The sequence below is a fragment of the Crinia signifera genome, chromosome 3, assembly GCF_055691185.1.
Source record: "Crinia signifera chromosome 3, ASM5569118v1, whole genome shotgun sequence".
NCBI lineage: Eukaryota > Metazoa > Chordata > Amphibia > Anura > Myobatrachidae > Crinia > Crinia signifera.
The window spans coordinates 180,358,835-180,381,220 of NC_139219.1; the positions used below are offsets into that span (position 1 = coordinate 180,358,835).

General features: G+C 41.7%; 1 protein-coding gene across 5 annotated transcripts in view; it reads right to left on the reverse strand.

Moving 5' to 3' along the window:
- KLHL32 (kelch like family member 32) overlaps positions 1 to 22,386 on the reverse strand; it is a 229,253-nt gene that overhangs the window by 50,959 nt on the left and 155,908 nt on the right. For all 5 annotated transcript variants that reach the window (XM_083177009.1, XM_083177011.1, XM_083177013.1 and 2 more), the window contains 2 exons: positions 8,088 to 8,814; positions 798 to 856 (listed from right to left, as the gene is read on the reverse strand). In XM_083177009.1, coding sequence (XP_083033135.1) covers positions 798 to 856; positions 8,088 to 8,814 — 786 coding nt within the window. The remainder of the gene's footprint in view (positions 1 to 797; positions 857 to 8,087; positions 8,815 to 22,386) is intronic.

The window sequence follows — 22,386 nt, forward strand, 5'->3', positions numbered from 1 at the left end:
GTGATAATTGCATGGATTTCTACAGTATTTATTTCCATAATTTGTTATAAAAATGAAAAAGAAAACAGTTAGTGTCCCTAAGTACCACCAGGGAAAAAAAAAACATTCTTTTATAGACATTCTCTACAACTTGTTTTAAATATAAGATGAGGTCTAGCAGGGGAACTGAATTGCTCTGAGGTCTAGTAGGAGAAACTTGTTGCTGTTTCTATTAGAGATCTGTATGTATAGTATGTAGGGTTCCACAACTAAATCCACTATTGACTACCAAGAATGTAATTCAGATTTAAATTAGGGTTAACTGTATTATGTGGCACCTTACAAAAGCTGCTTCTTCTCAACGTGTCTAAGCAATAAATGTGAACCAGTGATACTATTCATGGTGTACTTTGCATAATATTGTAGTTTCCCAGTTTTGCAAGACACAACTTAAGTGTATACACGAGGTGATTGTTCTAAGCGAGTTTGACTACATCATCAAAATCGCTTAGAAAGTTTGCCTGAATCACCCTGTGCTTACACAGCGGGCAACAGAGATGTGAGCCCTCGCAGCATCGCTGACGCCCAGCCGAATGGACACGGTAGGCAACAATAGAATGACAACTAGATGCTGCAGTGTCTAATCAGCTGTACATGCGTGCTCCTGCTGGGGATGGCTGTCCGCTTATCTCCGGCAGCGACATCACAATTTGGACTAAGCAAAATTGCGCAGCCTCCAGCCCGTGTCTACACCCCTTTAGTATATTTACCCTGTATTGTCTTCAATAAATGACCATATTAATTATAATTTACAGTACCTGGTTTGGATCATATACCATTAGTCTGTTCTGGTATTGTGCTGTGTTAGTCACTCCTCCTGAAATAAAACAATTCAGAATATAAAAGTCAGAATTTAATATAACAATATGTACCATAACCCCCACACTGTCAGTCTTTACCCATACACATCACCACATTGTAATGTACAGTAAGTGGTTAGAAGTGTAAAGACTGTCACTTCTCCGAAATCATTCTGTAGTTTTACAATAATGTTATAATCATTCCAGAGCAATCAGACTGATGCCTCCTGCTGTTAGCCAAAGAGGTGTAAAAACAGGAACTGACAAAAGATGTTCTAATTATGTGGGACAGTTATAGAGTTTGATTAGTAGTTAGGATGAATTTTTGCAATCTTATGCCATCCACAATTGCCACTATATGCAAATATGCCCAGAAGCCGAGCATAGGGATGCCCTCTGCTGCCTCCTCATTTCCATCCGACGCTGTACAATCACTGATATATGGGTAATCTCATCATAAATGGAGTCATCACACAGAATCAGAGAGCCTCTGTAGACATGCAAGCTTAGGTGCGCTCCTGGGATGCCGAGGGCTCCCCAGTAGCAAGTGAGATCCCAGCTGCTAATTTATGCACACCCAGAAAACACCATCTACATGGCTATGACACCCCTGCCTTTCCCAAACATTGTCTACCTGTCATTCATTTTGGGACTTACTCCTCACAATTTTTGCCATTGCAATTCAATCATTGTATATGCGTTGTGTGACTTACACACATGCGTAGTACAAAAACATTGTCCAACTTGCCTAGTTCAGCCGCTTTGTGACCCCCTATAAAGAATTGCTGAAGCAAGTTGCTAGTTACTGTATATGACCATATATTACAAAAACAGTAATCTTCACTTTATAGTGATTTTTCTATGATTGGCAGGTTCTCTGGACCTAATTTAGCGATGTCCATAAACCCGATATTTGTTTACATCTGCAGTGTTTTGTATATGAATAAAAGCCACACTGTGCATTTGCAAAGCTGGGGCTGTGATGTTGCTCCAATGATTGACATGCTGCTGCTATTTGGTTGCCACACCGAGCAATGATGCAGAAAATGGTGGCATGTCAGCTCCTATTCTCCAGGCATGCTGAAACCAGTGACTGCTTCCTTGGAGGTAGCCTCACCGGCTTCAGCAGTGCAAACCCCTGATCATGCTGAGCAACCTGATCATTTAAAAGTACTGTACATCACTCTGTTGGGCTACTCCTTTGAATGGTATGACAATTGATTGCTACATACTGTAAATACAATGTATGTGGTATAATTAATGTAAATAGGATTATTGTGAACAGTGATATACTGCAACTACTGTCTGAAGTCAGAAGTGTCACACGTGGGGTGACACCAAAATACTGACTCCTCTGCAGTGACAGGGAACCGGGTGCTTCGGTGTAATAATCTCATGTACTGCCCGGCTCCTGACAGAGATTTAGTCAGCTATTTATGTGCATTGGTATTTATTACCCATCCACAACATGCTCATATGTCTTCATCAGGAGCTCCTGATGAAGACGTGTGAACACGTTGAAACGCGTTGAGACATTTCTTTCACTAGCTCCAGCCTGCCCCCTTGTAAGAAACTAAATTTGTTCTATTCCGGACCAGTTTACCTCTCTCAGCATACAAGGATCCTCCAATCTCAGATCATCCTGCAGCGCGAAGCAAGTTATTCATATACCACACATACTGCCTCCTTCGGAGTAAATCAAGATCCTACTGGGTAATATTCCGGGACTCTTATAACTATCCACATATCCGCAATTGAAAGGGGATCAAGCATTCACCCCGATTCCAATCTGGTAACTATACATTTCTGGTGTAGTGAACTGTTGCTTATTCCATCTACCTAATAGAACAACTATGCTAAGCATTATCAATGATTCACACAAAACTTTATTTGGTACTTGTTTCCTACCACGGCGACCACGATATTAAGTTGTATGACATCTCATTGCATCACATTGCATGCGGGCATATGGCATGCAATGCGATTTTTTTTATTGTATAAGCACCCTAATGGGTGCTTACAATGTTAAATGCACCCCCACGCCACCCCCACTATCAACGGCAACCCGTTGTGTGTGGCGAGTGAGTGGCAAGTGTGGTGAGCCCGCGAGGGGCGGCGGTATGCGTCCTCCGACCTTTTCATACCCCACTATCCATGTTGGCGTGGAGTTGATTTTATATAGTGTGGCGAGCGCAGCGAGCCACCAAGCCCGAAGCGTGGCGAGCGGACGCGCATCACTTCACATGTACTCCGCGTCCACTCGCCACACTTTGGGCTCGGTGGCTCGCTGCACTCGCCGCGCTATATAAAATCAACTCCATGCCGACGTGGATAGTGGGGGTGTGAAAAGGTCAGAGGATGCGTACCGCCACCACTCGCCACGCTTCGGGTTGGCGTTGATAGTGGGGGTGGCGTGGGGGTGCTTTTAACATTGTAAACACCCATTACGGTGCTTATACAATTATTTATCTTATAGGGGGCACATTTAACATTGGAAACACCCATAAGGGTGCTTATACAATTTTAAATCGTATACCATTGTATATGCCATACAATGGCATACAATGCGATGTATACAATTTAAAATTGTATAACATCAGCTGCCATCGCGTAACATCGCATCGCATACCATCGTATGCCTTATGGTATGGTATGCAATGCGATGGGCGCCGTGCTAGGAAACAAGTACCCTTTATTTTTACTTCTATTTTTACATTTTATATTTTTTATTTGAGAATTCTCAAATTAATATTTTTTAATTAGTATTCCATTATATGTATGTTTATTATTTAATAAATATGTTATTTTTTTCATGTGGTAGTGTCCATTCTTCAGTTAAACCCAAGCGCTGTATACTCCATTGCTATTGCTCACATTAGCAAGAATGCTACCAGTGCCAATTACATTGAGGATTAAATGATTATGCTTTGTATCCATATTATATTACCATTTTTTAACTTCCCCTGTTACAGCAATAGCTGTAGATTCTTTGTTCCTTTCTGTCCCCGTCCCCCGTCCCCGTCCCCCCCCAAAAAAAGAAAGAAAAATTGTTGAAGTAAAAAAAGAAGAAAGCGAGAGAGAAGAAAAAGTACATTCCTGAATATTTTACTTCTCCTCTGCCACGTTGGAGGTCCTTGATAATTATATGCACTTCACATACCTCTCCTCTCACTTTTAGATTAATCTTCTGAAATGAGATGCAGGGGATTTGCATACAGATTTGATGACACAAAAATAGATATGGAATTATTAAGTCTATATGTGTTGTAATTTTTTCCTAGTGTGGAGTACCCTTGCCTACAGCGATATTCTTGGCTTTGAAAGTCATCAGGCTGATTTGCCTGCTCTTAGGTTACGGTACCCCATGCTGCTACACTGTCCCCTGCAATCAAAGCACTTGCACACATTCTGTGGTTTCCCCTAATAAGTATACTTTATTGATTGGCAGTTTTGATCTGCCTCCCCAGGGGGATAATCTGCATCTTATGAGCATTCTATAGATACATCTGGCATTAAATATGCCATCTTACATGAACATCAGTTTTCAAAAACAACTTTTCTCCTAACTTTGAAGTGGAGCGGATGAAATTTAAAATATATTCTGCCAGAAAACTTGAATTAGCTGTATTGTATTTTATCCTTAAAATGCTATTCAAAGTGTTTCATGGGCTTCGGAAAATCTGAATCTCTCAAAAGACTGAAAGTGAAAGCCAACGGAAAGGTGAACAGAAAGTTTCAATGATAAATGCCAATATTTTTTTAGAATAATAGGATTGCCCAGTGATCAATTGTTTGAAAGAATTGGTAATTTTTTTATATAGAGTGTCGTGATTCAAGTGGTTATTCAACTTCTGTTAGAAAATGACAGCAATAAGCTGCTCGGCAATAAAATGAACTGTGCCTGGGTGGTTTAATAATGTCTCTGTATGAAATATACTAGAATGTTTAGGCTACAGTTATCAGGTGTTAAATTCCCATACACGATGTATAACTCTATTGAAGCAGGTGGTCACGGCAATCTTTCTTCATTTAAACTCTCTTCACAAACTGACACTACTTCTGAGTGACGGAATGTATAATTCAAACGTGATTTAAAATATTCACGCTCTTTCTAGAGAAATAAATCTTTTTGTACAGGAAACGGATCGATTTTTTTTTATTTGTTTGCCTCCATTGTCTACTGTTAGACCAATGTCAACCAAAAACTAACAGTAATGACATGAGGGAGAGCCCATCAGAGTGCATATGCTATAATAAATGTAATAGTTGCCTTACTCTTACAGGGGTATTTCTCAAAATATGAAAAAATATTTAGTGGAGATAGATGAAGCACTAACCAATTAGCTTCTAGTTCTCATTTTGCAGGCTAATGCTTGATCTCACTCCACTTTATCGCTCCACATGCTTTAGTGAATAAGTCCCTAAATCTTTTTTTTCCTCCTGTCACTGATTCAGCAAAACAATAAACATACTTTTTTTTAGCATGTCACATGTTCACACTTGTGTACAAAGAGATCTTGGAGGACATTAAGGTTCTCACTCCCCACTGCGAATTCGCAACAGTGAGCGATTTTGCGAGCTTGAAGCGAGCGGCCATGGCCAATTTATTATTCGCTGGCAGCTAGCACACAGCAGTGTGGGGGGCATGGGTTGGCGGGCCATCGCCGTGCTCATGAGAACGCAGTGTTTCATGGGCATTCCCATGACATCAGCAGCAGATGTCCGCTGCCCGCCTGCTTCCCGCACAGGGCACTCGCAGATGGAAGACACCAGAGAGGTGTCTACTATCTGCGAGTGCTATAGAAATCATTTGACTGTTGGCGACCATCAAATGATTTCCTTCCCGCATGCAAAACATCCATTTGCATGTTAGCTGGGGAAACTCTGAGTGCGAAGGGAGTGCGAATGGTCATACAGGCAGCGTTTGGTTGACTCGCAGAGCTGAGAATCAACCTGAATGACCTCCCTAGGCTGGTATTTAATTAGCACCAAAGAAACATTGGGTGTAAAAACTGGACATTTTCCCAGTATTTCGGTCCGATCTGAAGGAGAGACACCAACCTCTGTGTACCTTTGATCCCTGCACTGATACGAGGCAAGCTGAGATCTAATATCTAATTAGGCTATGTGCATAAGGTGCAAAGGAAACATAATGCATTCTGGGTTTTTAGAGTTGGGTCCTATCACAAGATATCTCATTATGGTATGAACTATTCCAAAATATGAAAAATATCCATATATATTGGATATTGGAGACTCAACCTTTACTATAAAAGTATAATTTTCTATATATGCGGTCAAATGTAACAGCCCCCGAGTTAGACACCTGTGCAGGACACTGGCTGAACTGACTTTTTTTTTTAAAGGGACAATCATTTACAAGGCATGGTTTAGCCTTGTAAATGGTTGCACCTTTAAAAATGCCACCAAGTCCGGCTGCCTTCCTGCATGGCCGCAGAGCTCAGAGGCTATTATAGTAACATAGTAATAAAGGCTGGAAAAAAAACATTAGTCCATCGAGTTCAACCTATCTAACTTGTAACTACTGACTTGAGTAAAGTCATATCTATAGGATTCCCTTAGTGGCCACAAATGCATCCAGTTTTGATTTAAATTCATTAACAGTAGTTGCTGTAATTACCCCCACCGGCAATGAGATCCAGAATTTTACTGCTCTAATGGTGAATAATCCTCTTCTTAATTCAGTACAGAATTTATTTTCCTCGAGCCTCAGTACATGCCCACGTGTCCTAAGTATAAGGCTGTTAGTGAACAAGTCATCTTCCAGTTCCATATGATTCCCAGTCCTGTATTTGAACATACTAATCATATCACCTCTCACCAGCCTGGTTAACCAATCTTTGTATTCTAGTGATTAGAGTTTATTTTTTTGTCCTTTTTAAAGTGCGGTGCCCAGAACTGAACACAATGGGGGATTATTCTGATTTACTCGGAAAGGCACAATCACTCTCTAATGGACAAAACCATATGCACTGCAGGTGGGGCTGATGTAACATGTGCAGAGATAGTTAAATTTTGGTGTTATTGTTTCTGTGCAGGGTAAATACTGGTTGCTTTATTTTTACACTGCAATATAGATGTCAGTTTGAAGTACACCCCCCCCCCACCCAAATCTAACTCTATCTGCACATGTTACATCAGCCCCACCTGCAGTGCACATGGTTTTGTCCATTTGAGAGTGATTGTGCCTTTCCGAGTAAATCAGAATAACCCCCATATTCCAAGTGTGGTCTCACCAATGCCTTGTAAAGAGGCACTATCACATTGGCATCCCTTGAATCCATACCCCTTGTAATGCATGCCAATGTCCGGTTTGCTTTTGCTGCTGCACTTGAGCAGTGTGCACTATTACCCAATTTTTCATCTATGATGACCCCCAAGTCCTTCTCTACAGCAGAATTCCCTATAATAACTCAGGTTATACTATACGTAGCTTGTTCATTTTTGTTCCCATATTGAATTACTTTACATTTTACAACGCTAAACTGCATTTTCCGCCCATTGGGTCGATAGTGTTTTCTATATCTATTTATGGACAACTGCTACTTTTACAACTGCTACATTGCACTCTACAGTAGTTGTCATTTCATTCAATGACATGACAGGCTGAATGAGGCACACAATATAGTAAATAGCTGTTGCAATATGGGAAAATAGAGTGTGACCTATAATTTGCCAAGGGGGGTATATTTACAAAACTTCATGGACACAAAAACAACTTTGCAGTCATGCATCTGAATGTAACTATCAAATTTATAGTGCATCAATGGATGCTAAAGCAGACAGTGTTATTTCTTATCTGATATGCAAGAGCTAATGTTTTCTGTAAAGCGCTGTGGAACATACAGTATATGCATTACATACTGTAAATAACTTAACAAATAAAATAAATGCTTCAGAGACATGTCCTGTCATATACAGAAAAATGGGCACACAATGCCGTGGTCTAATAAATTGAACATAATTTATGCATTAAGTATAATATGACATGTTTATATTTTTATTATTATTTTTACTTATTTATTTATTATCTCAATTAATAAAATGGAACAGACAGATTTTTCATGAAATGTTTCAGTCGCAGATGGAACTCAATACATAAAAGGTTCCATTTAACCAGCAGCTCTCCACCCATTTGAAGTTCTCGAGTGCCCCACCTGGTGTATTTTGTACATGTGTGCACATAGAGAACACAATGGAAAGTGTTACGCTGTAATTCTCACTGACCTGATATCCAGAGAAGGTCATCAGCAACACATCCAGCGTGACATGAAAGAGATCTGTCAAAAGACTGTACAAAAGTCCACTTGTTTTTCTTTGGACAGTAGCGCTCTACAGATGGTAACACTTGTCGCAGTTCATTTCTGCCACCTACTGCATAAAGGCAATTGTTCAGTGCCCCAAGCACAAAATGCTCCCGACAGTTTTTCATTGGAGCAATTTCGAACCAAGTATTGCTCCGAGGATCATATCGACACGCTGTCCTCACTGCACAGGTGCGCCCAGTGGCATGCTCCGCTTCCCCTCCTGCAGCAAATAAAAAGTCACCCATAATGGCAACACAGTGGTGACTTCTCCCTACTGGCATGGGTGTCAGCTCACTCCAGTTCGCTACTCCTGCTATATGAACATTGTCCTGATCCACAGGATTAAAATATCTCAGTTCCCGCACTTTGCAGATCTCTCGCTTTTTTCCTCCTATAATGTACAGTGTGTGGGACTGGAAGCGTGGTTTTGTCCGTATGGTCTGCCATACTGGCTGTGCATAGATATTTTGGTGGTATTCCAAGGCTTCATTTATAAGCGATGTTGCCGATTCACTGGTTTGGATCAAAGAATGAGAAAGGACGAAAGTGTGAAGTGTATTTGTATCCATGAGGCCAAAGCGTACGTATTGCAGCAGTTCATCTACGTATTGATAACGACAATTATGCTCCAGCCACCTCACAGCCAACTAAAATAAATGAACAGTTAAGTTTAAATGCTTGTATTGAGAGTTATTTTCTTACAGATTGAAGTACCAGAATTTTTTAAAAACTTTTCTTAAATATTCTGTTATATAAAGGGATTATAGTATACTACTAGTTAAAAGGTATGGATGATAGACAATGTTTAGGTTGACAGTCAATAAGTCAACCACTAATGGTCGACAATGACTAGGTTGACACCAAAAAAGGGACAACATACCTTAGGTCTACACTACCAAAAGGTAGACACAGGCTTATGGTCGACATAGACAAGATCAACATGATTTTTTTGTTTCTATATAATCGTGGACACCATATATATGTGCAGCTTTCACATGCAATGCTTTGGGCACTATTATCTTCCCACTCTATGCACACATGGATAGCAAAGCATGAAAAAACAACTTTAAAAAAAAAATAATTTTTGGAAAAAAAATCATGTCGACATTTTGTCTGTCGACGATAAGTTTGTTTTGACTCTTTTTAGGTGTCAACCTAGTGACTGTTGACCTATACATCGTTTATCCATTGACTGCAAACCAGTTAAAAACCCATCAAAATGAAGGCTTCTGCTATGTAATTTGAGCTGTGACAGTTTTTAGCCCACAAACTCTCCACCCCAAGTCCCTATGTGCTCCTACCCCCAATATCTGTCTTCACAGCTCCTCTCTACATATCCAGCAAGTTTGAAACAAACCGTGTCCCTGCAAAAATAGCTTTTGCTTTCTATTATGACATCGTTTAGCACACAAAAGGGTACTTTGATCCGGCGAGTGGCCCCTAGTGGTCACTGGCGATACTTCACATCATAGAGGCGAGGAGTAGTTAGTCTTTTATATACTGTATATATAGATATACCATGGACATGATTCACATACCCTCCAACTTAATCCATTCCATTAGGTACAAAATAGAACTTTCCTGGTATTGTATGATTGCCATCACCTTCTTTGAAACACCCTTCTCATCAATTATGTAGTTCAACACAGGTGATGGCAATCATACAGTAAGAGGGAAGTCCAGAAGCAGAGTATTTTGTATCTATTGGAATGGGTCATGCATGGCTGTGTGGAAGATCTTAGAATGCAGCTTTGGATCGCAATTCATGATGGTTACAGGCACCAGGCAGCGTGTGTGGGCTTACTCAGGCTGGCTTTAGGATCCTAAAACGAAGGTCCAGGATGTCTGCATCCGATGACAGAGCCCCTGTTACTCATGCTGCGGCGGCTGATGGGGCTGTGAGCGGTATCACAAGTCCCGATTTGCACATGCTGAGAATAAGTCTTTCACCTGTAGAGATACCCAAACTTCATATTCTACACGAACCATTGAGGCCTCCTGTTGGCATAAATGCCTTAGCCTGAATATACAGATGGAGCACGCCAGCCACCAGGAATGGCGCGCCAGTGAGCTGGATGACGGTCCCTCTATCTGTACAGGCACTGAAATGCCAACTTTCAGCATCTCCACGTGTTTACAGCACCAGTGGTCCCGGACATGCCGCCACCTGCATGTGCAGTTTCTTCATCTCAGTACGGTCCCTGTGGCTGCTGTGCATTTGTGAATGAAGCATTTATTGACATGCCTGCTTTACTCTCATAATTCGCCCGTGAGTTTACATGTAGCCACCTGCCAGTCACTTCACAGGAATACCCATAAATTTTCTGCTTCATTTCCAAAATTATTTAATTTAAGTTAACTTGAAGCAATGGAGATTGTACACAATTATTTTAGGGTCCAATGTAACTCAATACATTCATTGGAGAATATGTATTTAAAAAAAATATATGTTAATTGCTTCAGTATTAATGTAGATTAGATGGGGACATATTTATAACGATCCTTACAAATTCTGCATTATTTTATGTATTGTGCTATGTAACAGTAGCTTAATGCAGCACAATAATAACATTGGTCAACACTATGGCCATTATTCAATGAGGATTAGCGCGATGTGCAGCAAATCCTATTTAGGCTCGCTGCCCCTGATGGTGAATTTTAACCCCCCTCCCATCCCCCCCCCCCCCCCCCCCCCCCCGGCGAATGCTGCAGGGAGCCGGGGGACGGCGGAAGGCAGGGAGATGGAAGCCTCCCTGCCTGCACAGGAATGTGTGGCGGAGAAGGAGGGCTGTCGGGGACACAGGCAGCAGAAGCTACACCCCGGAAGAGATGCGATGGTCCCGCTCCTGCAGTGCAGTTAATATCTAATGAGTGGCTCCCCGTCCCCTGCTGACGTAATGCGTAAAAAAAAACAAAGTAAAATGAAATATATATTCATGTGCTGCAAGCACATGAATCCAAATAGCATGCCCCTTCACATAATAAAATTACAGAATTTTTGACACCAAATAAAAAAGAACCTTTCTTTTAAAAGATCACTTTTCAGTTCACCTTAAAAAGATGTCAAATGCATAACGGTGAATCATGGTGAAAATCATGGTGAAAGCAGTTCTCCATCCCTAGCATTGAATACACTCTCGGCAAATCACAGTGAAAACCCCATTGAAATACACCAGCAAATTGCATCAAGCATGATACGGAGAACTGACCGGCATTCCCTGTTTGGTTTCGGCAAACAGTGAACATTAAATAGGATTAATCAGATTTTCAGTGAAAAAAATTCACCGTAAGAGGTGAAAACAGCTCAATTTGCAGAGAAAAATAGTGAATCGGGAGCATTGAATACTGCCCTATGCCTATAGTCAATAATTTTTGCTATGGTAATTTGAGGGTGCGGATTCTGAATAAGGCATTGGTTTTCCCAGATTGGCTCTACTTTATCCCCGGTACTTGTGTATTTTGGCGGCGCCCCCGATGTCCGTCGTACGACGAACAGATCGCATCGCATGCCATGCGACGCGATTTTGACCCCCTATACGACCAAAAATCGTATAAGCACCCTAAAGGGTGCTTTTGAGCACTGAAATGGGTGCTTACAATGTTAAATGCACCCTCACGCCACTCCCCCACTATAAACGTGAACCCGAAGCGTGGCGAGCGCAGCGAGCCCGCGAGGGGCGGCGGTACGCGTCCTACGACCTTTTCATACCCCCACTATCCACGTCGGCGTGGAGTTGAGAATAGAATAGTGTGGCGAGCGGACGCGGATACCTTCACAGGTAAACGCGTCCCTTCGCGGGCTTCACAGGTATCCGCGTGCGCTCACCACGCTTCGGGCTCGCTGCGCTCGCCACACTATTCTATTCTCAACTCCACGCCGACGTGGATAGTGGGAGTATGAAAAGGTCGTAGGACGCGTACCGCCGCCCCTCGCGGGCTCGCTGCGCTCGCCACGCTTCGGGTTCACGTTTATAGTGGGGGGGTGGCGTGGGGGTGCATTTAACATTGTAAGCACCCATTTGGGTGCTTAACATTGTATAAGCACCCATTAGGGTGCTTATACAATGTTTAATCGCATCGCATCGTATGGCATTGTATGCCATGTACAATGGCATACAATTTCAAAATTGTATGCCATCGTGCACTATCGTACGATATCGCGTTGCATCGCATACCATCGTATGCGTTATGGTATGCGATGCGATGGGCGCCGCCAAAATACACAAGTACCTTATCCCCCCCCCCCCCAAAAAAACACAGTAAAACGCATTCATTTTTTGACATGCAGAACTGTGTAGTTTAGCATGTAGAGATTACTACAAATCACTTCAATAGAAACTCATGATGACACTCCAAATTAATATTTATTTAATGAAACGACATATAAGCATGGTAAACTTTTGACTATTGCTTTAAAACCTGCTGCTTGTATGATTTTCTTTTATAGAAGTGATTGTCACAGTCACATATAAGACCCCAACAGTACTAAGCCATCATATGCCTGTCCCATCTACCTTGATACCTCTTCTCCAGCACTTTTATGTCCTGGGAAAATCCCTCATAACTGGTCCAGGTAGAAGATTCAACAGGGTTCACAGGTTTTTTTTTTTTTTTTTTTATTAGAATCATTCACAAGTTTTCAAATTTGTAGACCAATAAAGACACCACTTGAACTTTAATAGGATGAGAGATTAGAAAGTGAGAGATTTGGTAAGAAATCTCCAGGTTTTTTTTTGTTTTTTTTAAAGCGGCAATCATATACACTCCAAAACCAGTTTGATTTTGCAGTGTAGATGATTGCCGCTTTAAAAAGAAGCAGGAGATTTCTTTCCAAATCTCTCACTTTCTGATTCTCTCATCCTAGTAAATTTCACCCAATAGCTTTTTTTTTTTTCCCAATGCTTAATCCTGGAAATGAAATGCAAATATACTTGAAGAAATCACCATTTCTATTAAGGGCCTTAAAAAATTGCTTCATTAATCCCAACTTTATATGGAGAGGTGGAAGAATGAACTCATGTTTGCCTGGAAAAACAACAAATTATGCTTGTTAATGATGTTTGTGGACGAAGAAACAAGAAACAAAGTTTCAGATGTAGTAAATACACAATGAAGATCAAACCACAATGACTAAGACAAGCAGGTCTAAAGCGCTAATGGAAAAAAATGCAATATCTCAAGAAATAGAGCCAGTCTGGGAAAACCAATAGCATTGTGTATTTGGAATCAGCACCCTAAATTCATTCAAATATCCTTGAATTTCAAATATCCTTGAATTTTTGTTGAGTGGTGTAATTAGAGTCCCCATCCAGCTCTATTAACTGGCATTTTTCACATCTTCAGAGACAAAATTTTAGAAGGAGTCTTTTCTAAAAATTTAAAATATTACACCGATGTCCCCAAGATGTAATTCACAAGACAGCTGTTCTTGCAACTACTGTTTCTAACAGTTAACATTAATATGTAGCCAGGATAGCTTAGTTATAAAAAGAAAAATCCAGCATGATGTGGACATGGATAATAGTGGCCCTTCCATGATTATTTTTGACATGTAGTGAAATGGTTAGATGCTACAAGCTCTTGATTAAGTGTTGTTTTGCATGACTCAGCCATAACAGTTTTCCAAACTCAGGGGCAGATGTATTAAGCCTAGTAAAGTAAAAAAGTGGAGATTATAACACACCAGCCAATCAGCTTTGTTTGAAAAAATTACATTTAGTAGTTAATTGGCTACTGCGTTATCACCTTTCATTTTATCACCCCTTTATCACTTTACCAGGCTTTGAGTGCCAACATTTCTGTGAGAGATGCGCAAAATATCCGCTAAATATGCCAGCATTTCTCACATTTGTTATATAAATTAAAATAAAACATGTTGTGTAAAACTAATTACATTTTCTGTATAAACTAAACATTACATGATAAATAAAAATGAGTCACTGGCAATTTTCACACCTATTTTGACAAATTCACTTGCCACTCAAAGGTCAGTATTCAAAGCTCCCGATTCACTGTTTTTCTCGGCGAATCGGGCTGTTTTCACTCCTTGCTGTGAATCTTTTTCACTGAAAATCTGATTCACCCTATTCAATGTTCACCGAAAGCAAACAGTGAATGCCCGCCAGTTCTCAGTTTCATGCTCGCTGCAACTTGCTGGTGTATTTCAATGGGGGTTTCACTGGGATTCGCCTAGAGTGTTTTCAATGCTAGGATGGCAAACTGCTTTCAGCATGATTTTCACCATGATTCACCATTTTGCATTCAACATCTTTTTAAGGTGAACTGGAAAGTGTTCTTTTAAAATAAAGCTTTTGGGGTTTTTTTTTTGTCAAAAAATCAGTAATTTTATTATGTGAAGGGGCATGCTATTTGGATGCTCCAGCCCTCCGGAACGCAGCAAATCCTAAACAGGATTCACTGCACAAGTGATTAATATCATTAAATACTGCCCAAAGGATTAATACATCTGCTCCATAGTCCTCAAGGCCGTTATGTTCCAGGTTTTAAGTATGTCCATTCATGGTCCCAAATTACTTAGTTTGTCAGTCAATTTGATTTAACCATCTGTGCTGAGCCATAAATATCTTTAAATTCAGGGCTCGTAGGGTGCTTTGAGGACCAAGTTTGAGAAACACTGCACAGTGATATATGAATTAAAAGTCAGGCAGAATAGACTGCAGAATATGTTTACCTGGCTTTATAAAAAGAATTGTGCCCAAGCCAATTACTGTGTTATTGGAGTGTCACATTGCTGTATGACTGAAAAGTACATATCCAAGGAGAGATTGATAGCTTATCATATTAACTGCTGTTCTTCCTCTGTCACCTGTATCCTTCAAGAAAACCTGCCCTGATTTAAATGAAATTTCGAACTTGCCTCCTTGCTCTTATCTGCTACATACCTACCAACTTTTAAGCATCTGACAATAATTATTAATACAAATGCCCCATAGTGCATGATAACTTCAAAACATCACAAGCAGCACAACCATAATACATATGCTCTTTACACTTTCTGAAAAAAGCAAGATCAAGATGGCACTTTATGAATCTTTGTCATCACACGACATACCCATCAGGCAATTCAGAGAAATGTGCTCTTAGAGAATAAAAAAAGCAAAAAAAAAATACAGGTAATACAGCATGTGCTTCTGGAGCCTGACAAAATACAATATTTTCTGTCATATGTTATGTGTATACCACCTATAATTTGAAGAACATGTGTACTGTTTCCGAGGAGATACAGTGCACATTCCTTTAAAATTACATAGCATCTTTAACCATCAGGCTAAAAAAACACGCAGCTTCTCTGCAGTTTATCAAAAGCAAATGTCACCAGCTAGTCAGTCAGCAAAAGTATAAGGTGTGCCATATAAGTAACTGAAGACCTAAATTGGTTTTGTGCATGGCATTTACAGATTGTGATGATTACTGAAAGTTATACTTAAGGAATAATCCATATATTTTACCCCGTTCATTTGAAATATTTTTTCTTTATTTTGAGATAAACTCATGCTGCAGTTTCTTTATTCTGTTCTAAGTATAAGGCACAGCTGGTACAGTAAGAAATAGTAGACAACAGAAATGAAAAAAATCTGTTCATTTTCTATAGGTCTCAGATTATACGAAAGGACGTAAGAGAAGCTGTCTACAAATGTAAACTGCAACTTGCTGTGTGTGTGTGTGTGTGTGTGTGTGTGTGTGTGTGTGTGTGTGTGTGTGTGTGTGTGTGTGTGTAAATATTGCATGGCACACTTTTTGATCCATATTCCTTTTCACAGTCCATCTGTGTGCAATTGTATGTGTGGGCAAATAATTAAAAGTCAGATTCCGACCTGATCACATGGGCACAAATTCGCAAAAATCCCACCTTTCGAATCAATGTGCGCGTGCGAATGGCTGTGTGTGGCTACACATCCATTTCCAGCAGAGAGAATAGTTCCAAAGTCCAAGGCTCACCACTGAATGATTTTTACACTGGCCACATGAAAACAGGCATATCTGGCCTGGAGCGGACGTCACACACTCCCCTAAAATGTCTGGGAAAGCCTGCATTTCTCTGGAAACTCCCAGCATTTTCCCGGTACACCTGTGTTTTTCTTATAACTCCCACTAAACATCTGGTGTGCACCCACAGACACCTGCTTCCTGTTAGTCACCTTGCGAATAGCATGCATATAGGAATAGTAGCAGGATTTCATTGCAGTATTGCCTCACGCTTGGATACTGCGAACCGGACGCATGCGCAGTGTATCAATAATCCTCCGCCGTGCAAGTTCATAGCCATGCAAACAGGTCTGAATCATGCCCTAAGGGTATGCATTCATTAGGTTGACAGTCAATAGGTTGGCCACTATTGGTCGACAGGCAATGAAAAAGGTTGACATTGACAAAAGGTCGGCATGAGTTTTTCCTTTTTTTTTAACGGACTTGCGAGGCACCGTATCCGAAGCATGACGAGTGCAGAGTGCCATGCCAGGGGATGCGGTACACTTATACAGTGATCATGTCAACATAGACATTGAAAAAACTATGAAAAATTTGTGTTGACCTTTTTCTGTGTCAACCTTATACATGTTGACCATTTTTCAAGGTCATTCTAGACCTTTCATATGTCGACCAAAGGAGGCTGACCTTATGACTGTTGATCTACAAACTGTCGACCTAATGACCCGTACTCAAACTAAGGCCCTTATTCTGAATCGGACGGTACGGCCCGCGTGCGGCCGTACCGCCGATGTTTTTAGTCTGCACATGCGCAGAGGTCAATATGCGCATGTGCAGCCCCATTCGCCGCAGACGTATTTCGTCCGCCGCAAAGGGGGCGTATAGGGGCGTGAGGGGCTTCATACCCTCATTTCCCTATGTATACGCCCCGCGTTTCATGGGCGTTCCCATGCAAACGCGGGGCGTATGCATGCTAATCAGGGTATGACGCCACTGATGGGGGCGGAAAGCTGACGTCGCCGGATGTCAGCTCTCAGCCCCCATACAAGCTATCACACGGACGATTGTCCGTGTGGTCTCAGCTTGCGGGAGCTGCTGTGGCGTGCGGCCCTGCCTTCGATGGTCGACGACCATCGAATGCAGGGGGCAGCTCCCACCATGGTGGAGGCGTACGCCCCACCATTTTTATGCGGATCGCCAGCCGTCCGTGTACGGACGGCCGTGGCGATCCGTCTCGTGGGCGGGGATTGGTTTGTGCGGCCGGAGCACCGTGTGCGGCTCCGGCCGCACCAACCAGAATAAGGGCCCTAGTGGGGCAGATTTATTAAGAGACAATACATAAGTTTCTACCTGGAGTGTATTCCTTGGTTACATTCTACCTGGAGTACAGAACATTACTTGGTTACACTGTGTTGCTGAATTTCTAAATTTTGTGCAAGTAGCACATATATGGTTTGAGACCTGTGCTCTTTATGTGATCCAGTCCAATCTTTAATTATTAGTATCCATGCAGGTCCACCCTTCAACTTAGGTCTGATGTGCCCAGGACCATGCATCTGACCCGAGGGGACATCACACTCACCTGATTTGGGTTTATTTCTCGAGGTAGCGTATGTGGGCCTTAAGATATACAATTTACAATGCCAAGCACTGCTAGTCAGTATAATTATACAAAAGAAATCTGCAATCTAACATACTGTAAAGCAGTGGTTCCCACACTTTTTTGAATTGTGGCACCCTAAAGTATCAGAATATTTTTCACGGCACCCCTAGGCCAAAAGTTGGTTACTAATTTCAGGAAAAATATTAAATTAGTTGTGATTTAAATGTTTGGTACTTATGTAGTATCTGGGCGTCCGATTTAGAAATCGGATCGGATCGCATCGCATGCGACCAAATCGTATGCGATGCGATGGTCAAGATTTTTCCATAGGATTCAATGTTAAAATGGTCTGAGTCCATTTTAACATAGAATTCAATGGGAAAAAGGGGTCCTTTTCCTTTCCCCACTATCCAAGTGGGCATGGAGTTGGATATAAACCTGTGGCGAGCGTAGCGAGCCACCGAGCCCGAAGCGTGGCGAGGGGACACAGAATACTTTTTAAGAAATATGCGTTCGCTCGCCACGCTTCGGGCTCGGTGGCTCGCTGCGCTCGCCACGCTATATAAAATCAACTCTATGCCCACTTGGATAGTGGGGAAATGAACAGGACCTTCTTAACATTGAATCCTATGCAAAATTGCATCGAATCGCATCGCATCTGATTGTATGCCTTAAGGTAAGGCATACAATCACAAAATCGGACGCCCAGGTACCAAATGTTTTCCATAGGTCCACTTATGTGGTGAGAAACATGATTTACTTCTGCATACCCACATATTCTTAATTGGAAGCCACAATCACTGATTTTGCCTATTTCATTGCCCATAAATAACTTGAATTGGTTCTGGACCACCAACCTGAGGCACCCCTGCAAGTGCTCCAAGGCACCCCAGGGAGCCTAGGCGCACAGTTTGGGAACCACTGCTGTAAAGGATAAACAAGATTCTTGCCTTAGCATACTTTTTGGGCCAAAACTACCAGCCCACCAAGCAACCAATATCTAGATCAGGCATGTCCAAACAATGGCCCTCCAGCTGTTGAGAAACTACAAGTCCCATGGTGCCTTGCCATAGTTTTAGTATTCCCTAATAGCAAAACTGTGGCAAGGCATGATGGGATTTGTAATTTCACAACAGCTGGAGGGCTATAGTTTGGACATGCCTGTTCTAGGTGATCTTTTAAACACAAAGCTTTTGCTTCTTTCTTATTAAAGCTCAATAACACCTTAGCCTCAATAGTGTTCTGCCATGTAATCGCTGCCAATCATTGGTTTGTTGAGTTCCATATCCCAGACTTAAATTTGGCTATTAGGCAAGGCTATGTGGCCCTGGAAAGGTGGTGGTGATACTCACCCTCTCCCATTAGATGGAGCCAGTGCTAGCATTTTTGGCACCCCTCTGCAAACTATAAATTTGTGCGCAACCCCCCTGACTTTATAAAGGGACAGTGCATGACAAAGGATTCTGCTGCAAACACAAAGGTCATGGTCACACTAGCACACCCAATTCAAATGATGCTGCATATTCATCTAACACAGGGCTGGGCAATTGCGGCCCTCCAGATGTTGAGGAACTACACATCCCAGCATGCCTTGCATCAGTTTCAGCATGGCCACATAGCAAAACTAAGGCAAAGCATCCTGGGATGTGTAGTTCCTCAACATCTGGAGGGCCGCAATTGCCCAGCCCTGATCTAACACCACACCAAGCCCCTTATTCATGTTACATGTTCCCCATATACATATCATGCCATACATTAGTGCCCCACTCACACAATGCACAAAATAGTTTCCCTTAACCACAATTCCTATAATAACAGTTCCCCTTACACCAAATGCCCATAGTAATAGTAGAAGTGCCCATTACAAATGATGGCCACAATAGTAGTGACCCTTACTTAATGCTCACAGTACTAGTGCCTCTTATACATATAACGCCCGCAGTAGTGCTCCTTATACATATATTTGCTTTTATCTCTCCAGCATATCCATGCCCTGTGTCCCTCCAGAAGCTTCCCCACCTCTTTATGTACCTTCAGCAGCTTCCCCACATGTCTGTGTCCCTCCAGCCCCCTCTCACCTTGTCTTAAGCATGTACAGAGCCTGATCTTCTTTGTGGCCCTTCTTCACTTCAGCGTCATTGACCGCACAACAGTGGGTTCCTTTTCCAGCATGGCATATATGATATATGCTATACTGGAAAAGGAACCCACTGATTCCCAGGATCCTGGGACTGGCATTCCTAATAAAAAAAAAGTGCCTCTCCACCCATACCGGGGACAGGGGCAGACAGCAGCAGGGCGAGGGTGCCTGGTGCCTCCGAGTGCGAGGTAGCAACTGCAGAGTATGTGGGTTGAGGGGCCGGGAAGAGAACGTCAATGCGCGGGTGTGACTTGCGCAGCGTAAACTCTTACTGTCACACTGCACAGGCCGCACGCCGGATCGGGAGCAGCCAGGCAGCATCTGAGCGGGTGCTCAGATGCTGCCCGGCATCCAGATATCCAGGATTGGAAATCCCGCACATTTTGTGGCCATATCCCGACGATCCCGGAATTGGCCACCCTACTTGTAAATGACTGCTGCTTTAATTGTAGGGTATTACATATTCACCTTATAGTGGTTGATGTTTACTTTCCTCTGTCCGAGGAGCAACTTCTGACAAAAGTCCATGTGTGATACAGAATTTTGAGAGCTCTTGTTCTACAGTGAGAGAAAGTACACCTAAGGGAGTCAGATGGGAGAATGTCCATTTGCTTAGTGTCACCTCCATAACTTTATACTGTTCATGCTCACCAAAAAGCATATGCCTAAATCCATGTGCCATCTCATTGCCATCTTGAAAGGTGTAACAGGAGGAAAGAGGCGTACAAAGACCGATTACATTAACACCTATGATCCATTAAGTGTTTTGAGAGTTTGCATATGAATTTCAATACTAATTTGTTTGTGCTTTCATTTGGATGTCAGACATTATACTTTCTTTATATTTTTATTTAAATCAATCCAAATAGCAAATACATTTTTCACCACATATGTACGTATGCTATTTTTATGTGTGGCCTTTTAGAAATTATTTTCTGAAAGCATATTCATCTAACTGAGCATGGTTTCCTTGTGTAAGATCACACAAAATAAATCTGTGCTGTTGTGTGAAGTTTTTGGCAATCTCATTGGGACAGCATGCATCATTTTTGCAAAAAGTTTGGTACAGAGCAAAAACAGTGTACACTTATACAGAAACAGCAAAGATATGATAAGGACAAATCCAGGAAATACAAAAGTACATTTCATGTAGACAGGATTATGGTTAAGCCAACACTTTTGTTAAAAGAGATAGTATGACTCTTAAAAAGGGATGCAGCAGCAAACTTGCACAGAATAAGAAACATTGCAACAGGTTTTTGAAAATCATCAGGAAATCTCTAATTAAATGAAGGGAGATGGGGTTACGCTAATGTAAGTATAAACCAATATGGAGCATCATCCGTGCTTCTTATATCTGCTACAGCCTAAACAATAAGCCTGGGGAGCAAGGACCTAGGCATCAACCAAAAGTCCAAGCAGGAGATTAAATCATGTGGGTAGGAATTAAAAGAACACTCTGTAGCCACCGGGTGATGGTAATGGCAAGGGTCAACTAGCTGAAAGGAATTTTTGAGGAGAGAGAGAGTGCGGATGGTGCACCCCTTCAATCTCCCGTGAGACTCATGCTTCCTGGAGCATCTATAGAAGGATACAGGACCATATTAAGATCACCACCCACAATCATATTAACTTCTACCCAGTCTTGTAAGGTAGTCAAAATAGAAGAGTTTTTTGCCATGAATGATTTGAAGCTTAGCTGGGTACAGGAAAATAATGCAAATGCCTTTGCTAAAGCGTTCTTTACAGATATCTGAAATTTCCTATAATCTAGCAGAAACTGTAAAAGACTAGCCCAGAAATAATAGCAATTTTAAAACTTTACAGCAAAAAATCAGTGTTTTTGAAATAAGCTTCCAAAATGTTAACTTTATCCAGGGTATTCAAAAGCTTGAAAAGTGCCCATATGAGGGGTCTTCCTGTGCTCTATTCTTTTATACTATTAGCTCATACAATTTAATGTGGAATTATCATTGAGTCAGTAGTAAGGCTTAGAATTGAACGCTAGAACAACGCTCTGCTATATCCTGCTTAAGCATCGGGGAATTTGTCCATACATAGTAATAAACATTTGTCTGTTACAACAATTTATGCACAAATTCCAACCCTGGAACCTAATTTGGTACTTCTTTACTTTCACGGCGCCAGCATGGCGCCGCGCGTACTTCCGGGTTACGTTCGCCACTAATTAAGTAAAATAAACTAAGTTAACGCCATGCCAACATGGATAGTTCATACCTCCACTATCCATGTTGGCATGGAGTTGATTTTAATTAGCGTGGCGAGCGTAGCGAGCCACCGAGCCCGCAACGTGGGCGAGCGAAGCGAGCCCCGCAAGGGGACTCTGACGCGCGGCGCCATGCTGGCGCCGTGAAAGTAAAGAAGTACCCCTAATTTATTTGGTGCAATGATACAGCATTGGAGGACACCGTGTACTAATCATTTTTGCCTGTGAATTAATGACGAACTTACTATTTAAGTTGTCGTAATTTATTCATGCATATAGTTCTGCAACTTTAGTGACGTTTC